The sequence below is a fragment of the Pan paniscus genome, chromosome 2 (genome assembly GCF_029289425.2).
Source record: "Pan paniscus chromosome 2, NHGRI_mPanPan1-v2.0_pri, whole genome shotgun sequence".
Lineage (NCBI taxonomy): Eukaryota > Metazoa > Chordata > Mammalia > Primates > Hominidae > Pan > Pan paniscus.
The window spans coordinates 45590594-45609227 of NC_085926.1; the positions used below are offsets into that span (position 1 = coordinate 45590594).

At 45.9% G+C, this 18634-nt stretch overlaps 1 protein-coding gene across 3 annotated transcripts in view; it reads left to right on the forward strand.

The window, feature by feature from the left end:
- LIMD1 (LIM domain containing 1) overlaps positions 1-18634 on the forward strand; it is an 87719-nt gene that overhangs the window by 32454 nt on the left and 36631 nt on the right. For all 3 annotated transcript variants that reach the window (XR_008624728.2, XM_003818487.6, XM_034956271.4), the window contains exon 2: positions 10019-10120. Coding sequence is in view for 2 of the 3 variants with exons in the window: in XM_003818487.6 (XP_003818535.2) it covers positions 10019-10120 (102 nt within the window). In the remaining variant the exon portion in view is untranslated. The remainder of the gene's footprint in view (positions 1-10018; positions 10121-18634) is intronic.

An 18634-nucleotide genomic window follows, 5' to 3' on the forward strand; every position in this document is an offset into this window, starting at 1 on the left:
TTTGCCCTTTCCTGTGAGAATATTATGATTTTTAAAAGAATCTTGTATAGCCATTTTGGAAAACAGTTTGACAGCTTCTTATAAAACTGAACATATTCTTGTTGTATAATCCAGCAGTCACCGTCCTTGGTATTTACCCAAATGAGTTGAAAACTTATGTCCACACAAAAACCTGCACACGAATGTTTATAGAAGCTTATTCATAATGACAAAACTTGGCAAGATGTCCTTCAGTAGATGACTGTATCAATAAATGGTTGTATATCCAGACAATGGCATATTATTTAGCACTAAGAAAAAATGAGCTATTGAGCCATGAAAAGACATGGAGAAACCATAAATGCATGTTAGTAAGTGAGAGAAGCCGATCTAAAAGGCTGCATAGTGTATGATTCCAAAGATACAACATTCTGGAAAAGGCAAAACTTTGGAGAAAATAAAAGGATCAATGGTTGCCAGGGGTTTTTGGGGAGGAACAGATGAATAAGTGGAGCATAGGGGATTTTTAGGGCAGTGAAATTAGTCTGTTTGCTACTGTAATAGTAGATACATGCCATACACTTGTCCACACCCATAGAATGTACAGCACCCAGAGTGAACCCACACATGAACTGTGGACTTTGGGTGATAATGATGTGTCCATGTAGATTCCTCATTTGTGACAAGTGTACCACTCTGGTGGGGGCTGTTGATAGGGAGGGGGGCTGTGCATGTGTGGGGAAGGGGATATATGGAAATTCTCTGTACCTTTTGCTCAGTTTTGCTGTGAACCTAAAACTGCTCAAAAAAAAAAAAAAAGTAAATTCATTGAAAAAATACTGGAAGGAAATAGGCCAAAATGATAAATATCATTTTTAAAAAATAATTCCCACTGAAGTCTGTTGGCCTATTGACTATTAATGATCTTTCAAAAATCCACTGTGCTCCCCCAGCTCCTTTGGTGTCCCTGAAGGAGAGGCCCTGGGCACACAAACACCTTCTTCTGGGGCCACTCCATGCCCAGGGTTCCAAGGGCCACATTTCTCTGTGCGTAGGGGTGGGCTTGGCCTTCATCTCCTAGCTGCAGCCAAGAAGGAGCTATGCTGCCATCACTGAGCTGGGATTTGGGGATTCGCTGGTGCCCCAAAACCATGAAGATACTAAGTTTTAGGGATAAGTAGAACCCCTGGACCTTTTCTTCCCCCGTACTCCCTTAGCCCCTCTTATAAGTGCAGTAGGATGGACTGGAAAGGATATAGATAAGTCAGCCTGATTTTGCGCATTAGATTTAATCTTTGAACTTCAGTTTCTTCATGTATAAAGTGATGATGTTTTATAGAATTGTTGTTAAATGAAGAAACACATATAAACTGTCTAGCACCGTGTTGGCACTTGTGATGTTTAATAAATGCCCATTCTGGGCTGGATGTGGTGGCTCACACGCGTAATCCCAGCACTTTGGGAGGCCAAGATGGGAGGATCACTTGAAGCCAGGAGTTCAAGACCAACTTGGTCAACATAGCGAGAACCCGTCTCTTTTTTATAAAATATAAAATGAAAAAGCCCATTCTAAAGATGGAGCATCAGGGACTGGATGAACCTCCTGCCTAAAACAACCAAAAAAAAAAAAAAAAAAAAAAGGCCAGGTGCGGTAGCTCATGCCTGTAATCCCAGCACTTTGGGAGGCCGAGGCGGGTGGATCACTTGAGGTCAGGAGTTCGATACCAGCCTGGCCAACATGGTGAAACACCATCTCTACTGAAAATACAAAAATTAGCGAGGCATGGTGTTGCACGCCTGTAGTCCCAGCTACTCAGGAGGCTGAGGCAGGAGAATCGCTTGAACCTGGGAGGCGGAGGTTGCAGTGAGCCGAGATGGTGCCACTGCACTCCAGCCTGGGTGACAGAGTGAGACCCCGTCTCAAAAAAAAAAAAAAAAGAAAGAAAAAAGAATATATGAACCAAAGGTTTTCAAGACACTGGACATCAAGAAGGTGATTCTTGAGAGATAGGAAGCAAATGAGGTGAGCCCAGTGACAGCCCCAGCTAATTGCCTCGAGAGAATTTCCAGGCCTTGGCACAGGGAGGGAGAAGAGAGGCAGAACCTGGGTTGAAAAGGAGCTGAGAGTCTATGGGGACCAAGGCAGCTAGTTTGTAGGACTCTAGCAAAACCTTTGTGAAGCAATATCTGATAAAGAACTTGTATCTAGAATGTATAAGGAGTTCTCATAACAGTAAGAAAAAAAACAGGCAAAAGATTTGGGCGTCTCACTAAAGAAGAAAAGGATGACAAATAAGCAGGTGAAAAGATGCTTACACACAACATCAGTTACTAGAGAGATGCAGATTAAAACTACAATGAGATGCTACTGTATAACCTATTACAATAGAATGGATAACATTTAAAAGACTATTCATGCCAAGTGTTGGCAAGGATGTGGAGAATTTGGAACTCTAATGAGCTGCTGGTAGGAATGTAAAATGATATAACTTCTTCAGAAAGCAGTTTGTCAATTTCTTAAACAGTTAATCATCCACCTACCATAAGACCCAGCCATTTCACTCCTAGGCCTTTACTCAAGAGAAATGCAAATGTATGTCCATTACAAACGCTTGTACACAAATCTTGATGGCATCTTTATTTGTGATAGCCTCAAACTGGAAACAACTTATGTGCATCAACAAGCAAATGGATAAACAAACTAATACATTCATATGGTGGAATACCACGTGGCAGTAAAGAGGAATGAGCTCCTGCTGCATGTAACAGCATGCGTGAATCTCAATTTATATTGAGTGAAAGAAACCAGATAAAGTACATAAACCAGATAAAGTACATACTCCAGATTCCATTTATATAAACTAGAAAAGACAAGCTAATCTGTGATGACAGAAAGCAGATCAGTGGTTGCCTGGGGAGAGGAAGAGGAAGCGGGGAGGGATTGCAAAAGGCATGAGGACATGGGGAATCTCTGGGGCAGTGGATTTGATCATTGTCTTGATTGTGGTGATGATTTCACAGGTGTATAGAAATGTCACAACACGGGGCTGGGCACAGTGGTTCACGCCTGTATTCCCAGCACTTTGGGAGGCCGAGGCGGGCAGATCATGAGGTCAGGAGTTCAAGACCAGCCTGACCAACATGGTGAAACTCTTGTCTCTACTAAAAATACAAAAATTAGCCAGGCCTGGTGGCACGTGCCTGTAATCCCAGCTACTCAGGAGACTGAGGCAGGAGAATCGCTTGAACCCAGGAGGCAGAGGTTGTAGTGAGCCGAGATCACGCCACTGCACTCCAGCCTGGGTGACAAAGAAGACTCTTGTCTCAAAAAAAAAGAAAAGAAAAGAAAAGAAAAGAAATGTCACAACATACTGATACAGAAGCAGGGAAGAGAAGTGCTGGGTAGAGGAGGGCATGGTCCCTGGCTAGGGCTCTACACCAGGGACCTAGGTGAGGACAGGCACTTCTGCCTTTGCACCCAAAGATTGCATTTTCCAAAACCACCCCAGCCTGCCTTGCTCCCATCCTGGGCCTATAAAAACCTGAGACCCTAGCAAGGCAGAGACAGAAGCTGCTGGACGGCGAGAGGAACACATCAGCGGAAGAAGATACAAGCAGCTGGATGGCGAGAGGATGCCAGGAGCACACCGACAGACGCCACCACACTGGCAGGCCATCAGCCGGCAGAATGAGGCAGAGTTTGGCTGGGGCAGTCAGAGGAGAGCCTGTATGCTCCCCTAGAGGTTTGAGCAGGGGGGCACTGAAGAAGCGAGCCACACTCCCATTGCACACCCTGTGAGAGGGACAAGGGAACTTTTCCCATTATAATACCAAATTGCACTCTTTAAATAGGTACAGCTTATTATATGCTACTTATATCTCATTAAAGCTGTTTTATAAGAAGATTGCTTGGGCTACAATTTGGAGAATGGGCTAAAGGGGCAGTAAGTCTAATTGCAGAGAAAAAATGCCCATCCCTTCCTCTCTTCTCCTAAAAGTGTATTCCTTATTCCTCTCGCTTCCCTTCTGATTTTTGAGCTTGGTTGTTATAGTAACATGTGATGATATTTTTTCTTTCCTCTGTTGGGCATTTCTTTAAAATCCTGTGGCATGGGGGGCCCTGGCAAAGCCAAGGGAGGCTAAGAGCCTACTCTTTTTCTTCTTGTTGAGCCTGAGCCTCTCCTCAGCCCAGACCACTTAGTGAATGTACAGGTGAGATTGGGCAGCTCACCACCAGTGGTGGCAGGGTCTGGTTTCTACAAGGGCATGGCCACAGTGCAGTCACCCTGCTCCCTATCCCATAGCCAGCGTCTGGAGAGGGGCTGGCTCCAAATGAGTGAGAGGGAAGTGTTTGTGGGGGGAACGATTGGTTTCCTGAAGGGCAGTCAGAAGGCACGCACCTGCAGGGCCCCTCACAGAAGGGCAGGAGGAGCTGCGGGTTTCCCCCCAGGGAGAGGCCTTGTGATTGAGGTCCCAGTCAGAAAGATGGTCATGTGTGCGAGGGACAAGGTAGAATGGGAGGTGGGCCAGGTTGGGTAGTAGGAGACTGGGGGCAGGGCTGGTCTGGGGTCTGAATCCCTGAGCAGGTGATATGTTATGGGGTGAGGAAGGAGCTCCCCTCATGATGGGGGTTGGGGGGCATGTGTGGCAGGAATAGCCACAGCTGCCAACCAGATAGTCATAATGAGACCTTTGAGTTGGAACTGGGGCTCAGATTCCCTCTTTCAAACCTACCCACTGTGCAGACTTCAGTAAGTGACAGGACCTTTCTGGAACTTGGGTTTTAGACAGGAGATGGCAGCAGCTCCTTCACTGGTTGAAATCCCCAAGTCTGGCTAGGTGCAGTGGCTCACGCCTGTAATCCCAGCACTTTGGGAGGCCGAGGCGGGCGGATCACCTGAGGTCAGGAGTTCCAGACCAGCCTGGCCAGCATGGAGAAACCCCGTCTCTACTAAAAATATAAAAATTAGTCAGGCATGGTGGTGCACAACTGTAATCCCAGCTACTCGGGAGGCTGAGGCAGGAGAATAGCTTGAAACCAGGAGGCAGAGGTTACAGGTAGCCGAGATCGCATGCTGCACTCCAGCCTGGATGACAGAGTGAGACTCTGTCTCAAATAATAATAATAATAATAAAAATCCAAAGAATAAAATATCTATGAGTCCATACTGATATACTGCACTCCAGCCTGGCGACAGAGTGAGACTCTGTCTCAAAAAAAAAACAAAGAAATCTCCAAGTCCAGGGTCTGGCCCATAGTAGACACATGATTTCCTAGAATGTGAAATTCAGTTTTTTTCCCTACCTTTTCTGTCTAGGAAGTACTTTTAGATCCATTTAGCCACAAGGATGAAATCTTTTCCTACCTACTTGGCTTCTTATGGGGTCTTCCTCACTCTGTGACCCATGGTTTCAAACACAGGTGGCTTCCTTGTTTTGTATCTGTGCTAGGTGGTCACTGGTCACGGTGGAGAGAAAGGATGTCAGCAGCCCGAAGGACTCAGCTGCAGGAACAGAAAGTGAGGGACAGCTGAAGGCAGAGGGTCACAGGCCTCAGAGAGAGGAAGCCAGAAGAGAGTGTAGCTGAGCAGGGTGTGGAGAGAGGGGAGGAAGCCCTGCCGTTGAGAGATAAAGTGGCAGGAAGTCCAGGGGGGCACTGGCTGTTGTCAGAGCATCCACGTGAAGACGCTGGCCATCCTGCCAGCATCTTATGAACAGGGGTAGGAGAGGGTGCTGGATTTCATTCCCCAAACCCAAATAAGATGCATTTGCTTCTGCCGTCTGGGCCAGCAGGATTGCACTGACACGTGCAATTCATTTCACCTTTCCTTTTTGGTGAGCTGTCTTGCAGGACGGTCCTCTTCATGTGCTCATGCTGTGGGTGGTGGAAAGGGTGGGCATGCCATGCTAAGCTGCTGAGTCCCCGTGCCCCTCTGCTGTTTGTAGCCAGCATTTTACAGGAGGTTAAACAAAGAGGCCACAGCATTTGGGAGTGGTTTTACACCACGTTTGTGAGCAGAATTATATTCACAAGTGCACTGCTTTAACATTACATGTAGCCTGCTTCGAGTGTGCTTAGTTGATGCCTGACAAACTAGCTTTTGTTGCTCATTGTAAAGGCTTAGAGTCAGGTCCACCAGGGGACTTACGATGGGTAATCTGGAAGTGGACTTCGGCATTACCAAACAATAACCTAACTCATATCTTGACATTTTGCCATGGCCTGATATTTGGCATTCTTCGGAAAGATTTCTCCCCCATTGTCACATTTGAATTATGTCATCGCCAGTTCCCAATAGATGTCCATAGAACCCATTTCTCTGTGTTTAGGTCTGCTGAGGGGATACTAAGTGCACTCTGTCTGTGGCTGGGGGTGTTCAGAGATGAATAAGACCCTGGGCCTTGGAATGAAGTGCTTGTGGGGGAACAGACATGTGTGCCCAAGATACAAGGAAGCAGGTGCCAGGTAAGGAAGAAAGAGGAAAGGACTGTGCAGGGAACTATGTGGAATGTGATTCAACTCACACTTGTTTCCTTGAGCACTTGCGGAGGCCACAGTTAAGACATGGCCCTTATTCTGAAGGCACTTGCAATTCACTAGGAGAGGCAAATGCCCAGGTAACTAGCAACTCACCACAGCATGGTAGGTGCTGTGCCCAGTGGCGGATGCACCACCACCATCACTTCCACATTTGCCCCGTCCCAAATACTAGAGGCCCCACTTGGCTCGGCCTGGTCCAGTGGTCACTGTGCATGGGCCCCTAGCAGCAGCCGTGACACCACTGCTTTCCAGAGTGACGAGACCGCTTAAAGGAGCCTTAAAGATGAGTGGTGATGCCTCAACCCTGTTGGGTTTATGCTTTGCTGCTAGGTAGGCCCCACAGCTCCATGTGTGCCAGCAAAAGAAATGCAGTTTGCCCGGAACTGTATTTTCTACCTTGAGAGCATAAGGTACCTAAGTTGTATATAAAAATCATTAGACAGAAAGAAATGCTGATGCCTCTGAATTACTTGATGCTTTCAGTTTCATACTGGTGGGGGCTCCCCGTTGACTTTGCTGCTTGCAAGGAACAGAAATGCCAGCTGTCCAGTAATCTCATCCGCCCGCCACCCTCCCCTCCACAGGCACATATACATGCACACACATGCATTTCATAGCCATTAAAGAGAAGACGGAAGGGAGAAGGCAGGCAGGAACTTTTTGGGGGTGTTGGAAATATTCTATATCTTGATTTGGGTTTGCTTTACATAGATCATTTGTCAAAACTCATTGAATGGTAGACTTAACACTTTTTGTGTCTGTTTGTGAATTTTACCCGGAAAAAAATAAGCCTAAGCAAATAAATGATGAACTCTAGTTAATGATGGGGAGGCTGAAGTGTTTGGGGTGAAGTTGCTGCCTGCAACTTTGAAATGCATCAAGAATGGGATGGATTGTTGGATTGATTGAGGAATGGATAGCAAAACATTAATTATAGAATTGGGATGGTGAGTATGTGGGTACCCTCTGTATAATTCCTTCAACTTTTCTGTGTGTTTGAAAATGTTGAAACAGAAGAAGAACTGCAGATAACCAATACTTGTGCCCTCTTGAGCTTTCTATAAATTCTCCAATGGTCAATTTCTTGTCTGTTTCCTACAGACTGCTTCACCCTGCTTCCTGGTGTTGGCAGAGGGGCTTTCTCCTTAAACCTGTTGGTGTGGGGGAATTTCATGAAGGATGTGTTAGCTTGGACTTCCTTTGATGGTGATGCAGTTTATCAACTTAAAATGATATGAACTCTGAAACACAGGGCTTTCTACCCTGTGGGCAGAAGGCTGGGGATTTGCAGCCTGAGAATAGCCCTGGCAGATTGGAGCCAGAGTTAGAAAAGGATGCCTGAGCTCCTCCTGACCAAAGGATGCCAGCTGGCTACCTTGCTGGGTGCTAGGGGAGCAATTGATATTTATAAAATCTGTGAAGTTGATTTTTCAAAAATTTTAACATTATATAATGTATTTGAACATATTCAAACACTTTTTTGAGACGACCTTTTAAAATCTGTAAAGTAATGAATGCCTGCTGTCTTATAAAAAAACTACAGAAAATGTAAAGAAATAAGGCCAGCTACAGTTTTACAACATAAAGAAACCACTGTTTATATTTTAATATATTCCTCCGTGAATCTTTTTTCATCTTGTGCATTGTTTACATAATTGTGCTGTCTTTCATTTGACTGTAATGGGGGAGTTCTTTGGGAGGGAGACTCCAAGGCCTCCTTGATGTGGACGGGCCCGGAGCCTGGGCTGCTGCTGTAGGGGTTCTGGGCTGGCCTAGCCTGAGAGACCTCCAGCCTGTTCACAGAGCCCATGTGAGATCCCGAGAGGCCCAGAACTTCTTAGACAGCTCTTTTTAAGCTGAAGGCACTTTTTGCAGGAGGCAGTAACATGATTGTCATCCTTATAATTTGCCTGTTAATTGAGCATTTCCCAAGTATGGGGCCCTGCACTAAGTACTGCACATATTCTCTTACAGTAACCCTACGAGGGGGCCACTGTTGTCCCCATTTTCTAGCCCAACATCGGAGTTTAATTAGTCTGCGCTTGTCACATAGCTAGTAAATTGTGGAGCTGTTTTAGACCAGCTGTCCCAATAAGCACTTTGTAGTTGAGGCATGTTAACTCTTTAGAACTTTTTGGTTTTCAAAGCAACTCTTAATTGCTGCTCCTGGGAATATGCAGGGCAGATGGAAGGAACCTCTATTTCCTAATTAAGAAACGGATACCCAGAGGGCTGATCACCATTAATCCAAACTACAGGAGTCACGGGTAGGTGGGAGGCTCAAGGTTAGAACCTGGCTCTTCAAATTTGTTTTTTCAGGCCAGGCGCGGTGGCTCATGCCTGTCATCCTGGCACTTTGGGAGGCTGAGGCAGGCGGATCACCTGAGGTCAGTAGTTTGAGACCAGCCTGGCCAACATGGTGAAACCCCATCTCTACTGAAAATACAAAAATTAGCTGGGCTTGATTGTGCATTCCTGTAGTCCCAGCTACTTGGAAGGCTGAGGCAGGAGAATCAGTTGAACCCGGGAGGCGGAGGTTGCAGTGAGCCGAGATTGCACCACTGCACTCCAGCCCAGGTGACAGAGTGAGACTCTGTCTCAAAAAAAGTTCTCTCTCTCTCTCTCGATGGATGATCTCCCTATGTTGCCCAGGCTGGTGTTGAACTCCTGGCCTCAAACAGTCTGAGGAAGGAATCGTGGGGCAGGCTGAGATGAAAGCCTCAGGACTTGAGTGAACAGAAGGGCAGGAGTAGAATGTACTAGGTAGGGGCCCATCAGCAAAGGCTGGGCTAAGACCCTGTGGGACTTGTTAGGGGGTGAGGAGCTGCTGGTAGAAGGGCAGGGAAGAGCACTTGCTTGCAGTCTGACAAACCCGGGGCTTGGGGTGTGATATACTTTTTGTAAAAATTGAGGTTACTAAATCCTAGTTGGTGGTTCCCACTGAAAATTAAAGGAAATAATTTAGTTGGAATTGTCTGGCCAGGCATGGTGGCTCACACCTGTAATCCTAGCACTTTGGGAGGCCGAGGCGGGAGGATTGCTTGAGCCTAGGAGTTCAAGACCATTCTGGGCAACATATCAAGATCCCCGTCTCAAAAAAAAAAAAAAAGGGAGGAAAAAAGAAATTTCCCAACCTGCATGCTTGGCATATTATAGTGATGGTGCAATCTTTCTGAACTGTCTTATAAACAGTGGGAACCTTCGAAAGCTTTGGGTGGGGTGAGGGAGGGAGTTGACCAAGCCCAGGAATTCTGAACATTAGCATAACAGTGGGGCAGGGAAAGTGGGACCTAAAGTCCAGCCTGGTAGCTGTTTTCTGCAGTTGAAAGAGTGACAGAGCGAGAGGGAGAGAAAGACACTTCAAATGAGTCATCCACTGGATTTGGTGGTGGGCTGGCCATGGGGAGGGATGGTATTATGCTTTGTTCATTGGCTTTTTTATGACTCAGTTTACACTGGTTCCCTCCTGACTCACTGATGTTTCTCTTGTCCTTGCAGGAGCCTGTGTGAAATGCAGCAAAGGGGTGTTTGGGGCTGGCCAGGCCTGTCAGGCCATGGGGAACCTCTACCATGACACATGCTTCACCTGTGCAGCTTGCAGTAAGTGTGGGTGTGGGTGTCGGGTGTGTGGGGGATGCGTAAGGAACATGGGAACCGAGAAGGGGAGGAGAGAGAAGATCATCTTTCTGGAGACAGTTGGTCCATGGCCCTCCTCAGCCCCACAGAAAAGCCAGACAGTGTCTTTTACAGCAGGGTTTCTTACCACCAACAGAAGCCCATCAGGGCATGGTGACTTAACACAATACCAAAGATTGCCTGTGATTCTGGTGATAAGTTGAATGAGTTCAGAGTGATCCCTAATCACATCAGGTTTGAAATATGTAAGAAGAGGTTTCAGAAGATTTGGGAGGAAGTGCTGGGATTCACCATGTCTACCCTGTTTGTCAGTTCTCTCCCCCACTGTGGGGACCAGCCAACCAAAAGTGATTAGTCAGTCAGCTACCCCAGCGTGAGGTGGAGGTGGGGGTCCTTTATTACTCTGTAACCACCTCCCTAACCTAATCTTTGATTTGGAGGCTGCTGTATGAGCATGAGGTGTGTGTGCATGCCACCCGTGTGCTGGTGCCTACCTAGCACACACCTGTGGGCATCTTTGTACTCCAGTACATGCATTATAATTCAAGCAGCCCATCAGGAGTCTGGATTGAATGGATGGCAACCGCTCCCCGTGGAAGATTCTAACACATTGCATGCTTGCCAAGTCTGACCAAGTTATGGATTTTGCTTGTTTTCTGTCTCTATCAAAGATTAATTTTGAGGAGTATTTTTGGAAAATGTCTTACTTATATTCTCAATCCTATACTGAGGCTAACAGCTCTCAACTAAAAGGGAGTGTTACATCAGAGTCACAGGGTGTCAGGAACAAAGGGGTCTTTCTAACCATCTGGCCTCGTGGTTTGCAATCCTGGCTGCTCATTAGAATCACCTGTGGAGACTTTAAACCCCTGCTAATCAGAATCAGAGCTAAATCCTAATCTGATAGGATTAGCTAGGAACCTCAATCTGATTCTGCTAATCAAGGGTGGGGCCAGGGCATCACCCTTGGAATTTCTAGAGTGAGGCAAGTGTATTAATTTTTTTTTTTTGAGACGGAGTCTCACTTTGTCGCCCAGGCTGGAGTGCGGTGGTGCTATCTCAGCTCACTGCAACCTCCGCCTCCTGGGTTCAAGCGATTCTTTTGCTACAGCCTCCCGAGTAGCTGGGACTACAGATGTGCACCAGCACGCCCAGCTAATTTTTGTATTTTTAGTAGAGGCGGGGTTTCACCATGTTGGCCAGGATTGTCTCGATCTCTTGACCTTGTGATCCACCCACCTCGGCCTCCAAAAGTGCTGGGATTATAGGCGTGAGCCACTGCGCCCGCCCAAGTGGGGCAAGTGTATTTTTTCACAGCTTCTCAGATACTTCCAGGGTGTGATCAGGGCTGACTACCATTGGTTTGGGGATCCTCATTTTGAATCCTTCTGGAGAAGGGAAGGGGAAGAACTTGCTCACAGCCAGAGATCCTAATTCCCAGTATAAAGTTAACCAGTGCATGTGGTTAACTAGTGGCCTCCTAACCTGCTGAGCCTTGATGGTCCAGGCCTCAGTTCTGAACCTCATGCTTCAGTCCTCACTGCAATTTCCCTTAGAACACATGCCTGAGAGTTTATGGTTTACACATTGATCAGTGTTCACCTGTGTAGGGAAAGACTTTGAGAATGTCCGCAGTGGAAATCTAGGAGTGATCTGGTTATCGAATTCTCTGGGTCTCTGTGCCTTTCCTTGTCTTTGAGCTATGTTGCACTCTGTAAGTTGTAGAATATTGATGGTAACAAACACAATTCTTGTCTATAGCAATGCAGACTGTCTGGTGGAGGTGCAGTTGATGATTGTTACCCTGTGGAGATTGACCAGTTTTGCAATCTATTAAGCAAATTGATTTCAACATTCCTGATGGCCTATGGTTCTTTGAATTCTCCCAATTATACCATTTATTGGTTCCTTTATTAATTGATGAGTTAAATAAAGTCTTTGGCACATGTTTGTGTTTTATCCATATGGGAGTTGTGTTTAGGCCCCCCTTTATTTATTTATTTAGTTAGTTAAATTTTAATTTTAGTTTTAGATTCAAGACGTGCAGGTTTGTTACAAAGGTATATTGTGTGAATCTGAAGTTTGAGCTTCTATTGGTCCTGTCACCCACACAGTGAACATAGTACCCAGTAGAAAGTTTTTCAGCTATTTGGTTTTCTGTTTCTTGTGTTTCTATGTTGCTGCAAAGGACATGATGTCATTTTTTTATGGCTGTGTAGTATTCCATGGTGTATATGTACCACATTTTCTTTATTCAGTTACTGCTGATGGGCACCTAGGTTGATTCCATGTCTTTGCTATTGTGAATAGTGTGGTGATAAACATACGAGTGCAGGTATCTTTGGTAGAAGATGTACTTTTCTTTGCATATATATCCAGTAATGGGATTACTGGGTCAAATGGTAGCTCTATTTTTAGTTCTTTGAGAAATCTCCTAACTGTTTTCCACAGTGGCTGAACTAATTTACACTCCCACCAACCGTGTATAAGCATTGCCTTTTCTCTATAGCCTTGCCAACATCTACTTTTTGACTTTTTAATAATGGCCATTTTGTGGTTTTGATTTGCATTTCTTTGATGATAATGATGTGGAGGTTTGTTTTGTTTTGAGATGGGGTCTCACTGTGTCATCCAGGCTGGAGTGCCATGATGTAATTGTAGCTCACTGCAGCCTTGAACTCAAGTAACCCTTCTGCCTTAGCTTCTGAGTAGCTGGGACTGCAGGCATGTGCCACCATGCCCAGCTAATGTTTTAAAATTTTTGTAGAGACAGAGGTCTCGCTGTGTTGCCTAGGCTGGTCTCGAGCTCCTGACTTCTGGTGACCCTCCCACCTCAGCCTCCCACAGGGCTGGGATTACTGGCATAAGCCACCACACCTGACCCTTGAGCATTTTTTTCATGTTTGTTGGCTGCTTGTATCAGATATTTGTTTACAATTTATCTTTGACCTTTGACTCCTACAACAGTTTCTCAATACTTGCTCTATTTTTCCGGAAAAAGAAAATAAATATTAAGGAGAGGCTGTTTTCCACCTCAAGCAGTTACCATTTGAATTAGGGAAGCTGTTGGTGAGGGAAAACCAATTGATGAGTGTCTTAGTCTGTTTGGACTGTTATAACAAAGTACCATACACTGGTTGGCTTATAAACAATAGAAATGTATTTCTCACAGTTCTAGATGCTGGAAAGTCCAAGATCAAGGTGCTGGCAGATGAGGTGTCTATTGAGGGCCCACTTCCCGGGCACTCATATGGTAGAAGGGGAGCTCTCTGGGATCTCCTTTATAAGGGCACTAATCCCATTCCTGAGGGTTCCACCTCATGAGAATCACCTCCCAAAGGCCCTACCCCCTAATCCCGTCACCTTGGAGGTTAGGATTTTTTTTTCTTTTTTTGAGATGGAGTTTTGCTCTTATTGCCCAGGCTGGAGTACAGTGGCGCAGTCTCGGCTTACCGCAACCTCCGCCTCCTGGGTTCAAGCGATTCTCCTGCCTCAGCCTCCCAAGTAGCTGGGATTACAGCCATGCGCCACCAAACCTGGCTAATTTTTGTATTTTTAGTAGAGACAGGGTTTCTTCATGTTGGTCAGGCTGGTCTCGAAGTCCTGACCTCAGGTGATCTACCCGCCTCAGCTTCCCAAAATGCTGGGATTAGAGGTGTGAGCCACCATGCCCGGCCAGAGGTTAGGATTTTAACATAGGAATTTTAGGGGGACATAGACATTCAGCCCATTGCAGATGAGTCTGTGGGTTCCACCCAAGGCTGCTAGAGTGGCTGTCTATTTCTTAGTGGATTGAGTTTCTCTTTCTTCAAATTGTGACAAGCACAGACACTTAAGGAAGACAGACCTGGTTTGGGTTTTTGATTGGTCTAGCATTGAAGGCCTTTGTGGTCTTGTCCCTGTCTTATCACTTCCTGTTTCCTATTCCAGTCAAACTGAATTTCTCTTTTTCACTTCCATGCCTCTGATCACATTGTTAGCTAGAATAGCCTCTCCCCATTCACTTAATACATTTCTCTGTCCAGTCTTATGACTCAGCTCAAATGCCTCCTCTTCCAGGAAGCCTTCCCTGTTTCCTTAGCAGGAAGAGACTTCTCCTGAATTTGGTGCACTCTGCTTTCTTGTTGTTTTTTTTGTTGTTGTTGTTTTGTTTTGTTTTTAAGACGGATCTCACTCTGTTGCCCAGGCTGGAGTGCAGTGGCATGATCTCAGCCCACTGCAACCTCTGCCTCCCGGGTTCAAGCGATTCTCCTGCCTCTCAGCCTCCTAAGTAGCTGGAACTACAGGCATGTACCACCAGGCCCGGCTAATTTTTGTATTTTTCGTAGAGACAGGGTTTCACCATGTTGGCCAGGCTGGTCTTGAACTCCTGACCTCAGGTGATCTGCCTGCCTTGGCCTTCCAAAGTGCTGAAATTACAAGCGCGAGCCACCACGCCGAACCCTTGTTGGTGTTATTACATAGACGGTGAACCGCACTCTCTGTGGATCTATTGCCAGCAAACCAGGCCCTAGAACAGAGTTGCTGAAGGAATGAGGATTCGGATTTTGTCAAAAAGTGAGTGCAGGGGCATTGCTGTTTGCCCTGGGGCTGCACACCCTCCTGCTCTGTGAATGTCCCACTTCCTCTCCAGTTCCAAAGAGCAGTTGGAATGTTGGAGACTGGGCTTGTGTCTCAGTGGCTTCTCTTAGACACTGGAGGTGACTTGTCTTTTTTCAGTTACCAGATTGCTGCCCTTTACCTCAGCTTTCAGCAGAAGGAGGCACCCGGGAGCTCTATGTCTCAGCTCTGCAGGTCCTGAGTGTGTCTCTGTGAGCCTCAACACCATGGAGACGGCACAGCTGGGGGTCTGGGTGCATCTAGGGCATCCCCTCCTTCTTAGAAGAGAAAATGGGGGCAGACAGGGAAAGAGAATTTCTCAAGATCAAAAACCTGGCTATGGAGCTGGCACGGAATCCAGACCTCTTGAATCTATGCTCACTTGTACTTCCTTGTTTTTCTGGTTCTCCCTCCTCTGATTTATTTCCACCTAGTCAAGCAAAAATAAGTGTGTTTTCTCTGTTCTTTATCTTATCTTGGTTATTGATAGAGTCTGGTGAGTGTGTGTATTTCTGAACATATTTGTATATGTATCTTTTCTATTTTCCCATTTCATTTATGAAAATCTAGTTTAAAACACTATATATAGTATGTAAAGCCAGATTTTATATATATTTTTATATATTTTATTTTATTTATATTTTTTATATATATATAGCATATGGCATATGGAGGTATCTGTTGGTATATACACATACTTCCTGAGGTCCATTGATACTGCATTAAAACATAGTATTTGGATACTGTTAAGCTCACACACATTTACAGGGCAAGTCCAGGGCCTGACTAGTTTGGTAAAGATACAACAAGCCACTGTTACTTTAGGCAGTTTATTACTTACATAGACAACACAAAGAATGTGTCAAAGGTACCATCTTCCTGGGTCCTTGTCCCATACACTGAAGAGGATGACACTGAAGCAAAAGGGGCTGATGACTGCCACACAAGTGGGATTTTGAGAAGCAATTTTAGACTGCAGCTAAGTGGTCTCAGAGCCCACAGCTCTGTTCTGAGAGGCAGGCAGAATTCCCCATACCTCATTAGAGATGAGACACTGTCTGGTGACAGGCTCCTGGGGGAATAGGGAGGTGAATGAGAGACAGCCGTGCATCTTTTTATGTTCTGGAAGCCTACAAGGTGTTCCACCAAGATTCAGGCAAACCTTTGCATACGTGGCTATGTGCAGTTCTCCCAGGCACCATGGCAGGTTCCCTTACACGGATATGAACATTTCCCCATCTGCTGATGAGAAGCAGCAATGGGGAAAGCTGTGAGAAAATTGTATCTTTTTTTTTTTTTTCTTTTTGAGACTGGGTCTTGCTCTGTAGTACAAGCTGGAGTGCAATGGTGGGATCACAGCTCACTGCAGCCTTGAACTCCTGGGCTCAGGTGATCCTCCTGCCTCAGCCTCCTGAGTAGCTGGGATTACAGACATGCACCACCATGTTCAGCTATTTTTTATTATTTTTTGTAGAGACAGGGTCTTGCTATGTTGCCCAGGCTGGTCTCAAACTCCTGGGCTCAAGCAGTCTGTCTGCCTTGGCGTCCCAAAGTGCTAGGATTATAGGCATGAGCCACCACATCTGGCTGCTGCAAAGAAAATTTTAAAGACAGAAACCTGTTATGTTAGCATTGTAGCTCAGCTACTGTCACTTTTATGTTTTCCTTGCCAGTTTTTCTCCAAGTTTATACACATTTTTTAGAGTTGCAATCATAGTATATAAACAATGTTGTATCCTTTTCAATTTAACATCATGTCATACTTCATAATAATAATTTTAAGTTACATGGTGATGGATGAGTCGTGCTACAGTTAATGGCTGGTTTGCAGGTTGTTACACACAGCCCCAGCCAGCATCTTCGTGCAGCATCTTTCTTTCCTTCTGTGGGATTGTTTCCTTGGTGCTCGTTCCAGCAGTAAGCAGCAGGTTGTGGTGTGGGCGTTTGTGTGGTTTGTTCAAGTTCCCTTCTTTGCTGTGCTCCTTGGGCTGGGAATGTTTGGTTGCCGTGGAGATGAGTGCTGTGGGTCTCCCTCCTCCCCCCTCAGGCTCTGCCCACCCCAGGCGGCCATGCCCCCCCACTGGCACTGGACGCTCTCAGGAAGCTGTTGGCACACCCTGGAGTGGGAGGGAGGTCTGTGGAGAGGACAGGAGTGGCCTTTGTTGACAGCTGTGTCTACTTACATGTCAAGTGGCCTGTCTGAGGGAGTCTGGCTCCCACCTGTGCCTCAGAAGCAGCAGCATGAGAGGAGGAAAAACACGCTGACTTGTGGGGTTGAGTGGACTTCTCGGCACCTTCAAGAATAGTCTGGGAGGCCAGGCGTGGTGGCTCAATCTGTAATCCCAGCACTTTGGGAGGTTGAGGCGGGTAGATCACTTGAGGTCACGAGTTTGAGACCAGCCTGGGCAACGTGGCAAAACCCCATCTCTACTAAAAATACAAAAATTAACCGCGTGTGGTGGCACATGCCTATAATACTAGCTATTTGGGGGGCTGAGGCAGGAGAATCACTTGAACCCAGGAGGCGGAGTTTTCAGTGAGCCAAGACTGCGCCACTGTACTCCATCCTGGGCGACAGGGCGAGACTCTGTCTCAAAAAAAAAAAAAAGAATGGTCTGTGAGGGAGAAGTAGGCAAGGTCCTGTGTGCTCACTCCAGGCAGATTGAGGTTTAAAAACTAAGACGTTCATTTCACAGACTAAACAAATTCCATCCTACTTGCCATGTTAGTGTCATGATTCCTATTAGTTTTTCGATGATATGAGACGGAAAATGATGGACTAGGTAAATATACTCTCCCCGCCAGAAGCCCATGGAGCAGGGGGGTGCCCACCTTGGGGATGGAAGCTGGGAAGCAGCCAGTCCCACAGTTGACAGAAATTACGCCTAGTGCAGGTCCGAGCTCAGTGGAAGGCTGTAGAGGGCCAGACGGGGTCCACTTGGGATGGTGCTGGGATGTGTAAGTCAAGGCCAGAATGAATTGCAGTGGTGTAACCTACTGTTTATATTGCTGGGTGTAAGATGCACTGTGACCTGCCAGCCATGCCTTAGTGGGGAGAAAAAGCAAAACTAAGATTATATACCATTGCTCATTTCACCTTCCAAAAACCGAATGTCCATGCCTGTTGAAGATTGCGAATGGGATTTATAGTAAAATCTCACTTGTTGAGACCCAGTTGGAAGAAAGCCTTTCTTAGTAATAAAAAGCCTGCATCTAGAACACTCACAAAATGCCATTTTGTTACTTGAGATAAATAAAACAATTAGGACCAAGCCTAATGTTGTGGAACAGAGGTTCTTAGCGAATGAATAAGCCCTTGGTGATTGACTCACCAGTTAGTTCGCCTCTGAAGGACTGGAGGGTTCTTGCCAGCTATTTTGTTTTTCTTACAAAGTCTAAATACTGCATCTGAAATCCTTTCCCTTTTTTTTTGACTTTGTAAATGACCTCGTCAACCCAGCCCCTGAAAATGCTTACACATTTTGAATTAGTTAAGCCTGAACTAGGGAGGTCTTCCTTTAATTCATGCAGGTCTGCTTCTGTAAAACAGTCACCGCGATATTTATAGATAATTTTGGGTAAGCTTTCTAGCTTACCGTGGGCCTGACACCACATAGCCCTCCTCCACCCATGGCGGCGCACTAAATCCTGTAACAATTCAGGGAGTTCAACGTTCATTATTATTATTACTCTCAACTTAAGATGTACAGATTGAGGCTTGGAGAGTTTAGTTTGTGGTTGGTTTCGTCACTGTTAAGTGGTGTGGTCAGCACTTGAACCCAAGACCTGTGGATCCACAGCTCTTGCTGTTAGCCACTGTATTAAATTACCTTTGCTAAGAGAGAGTATTTGCCAAAGACAGGAGCCGGGCTGTAGCCA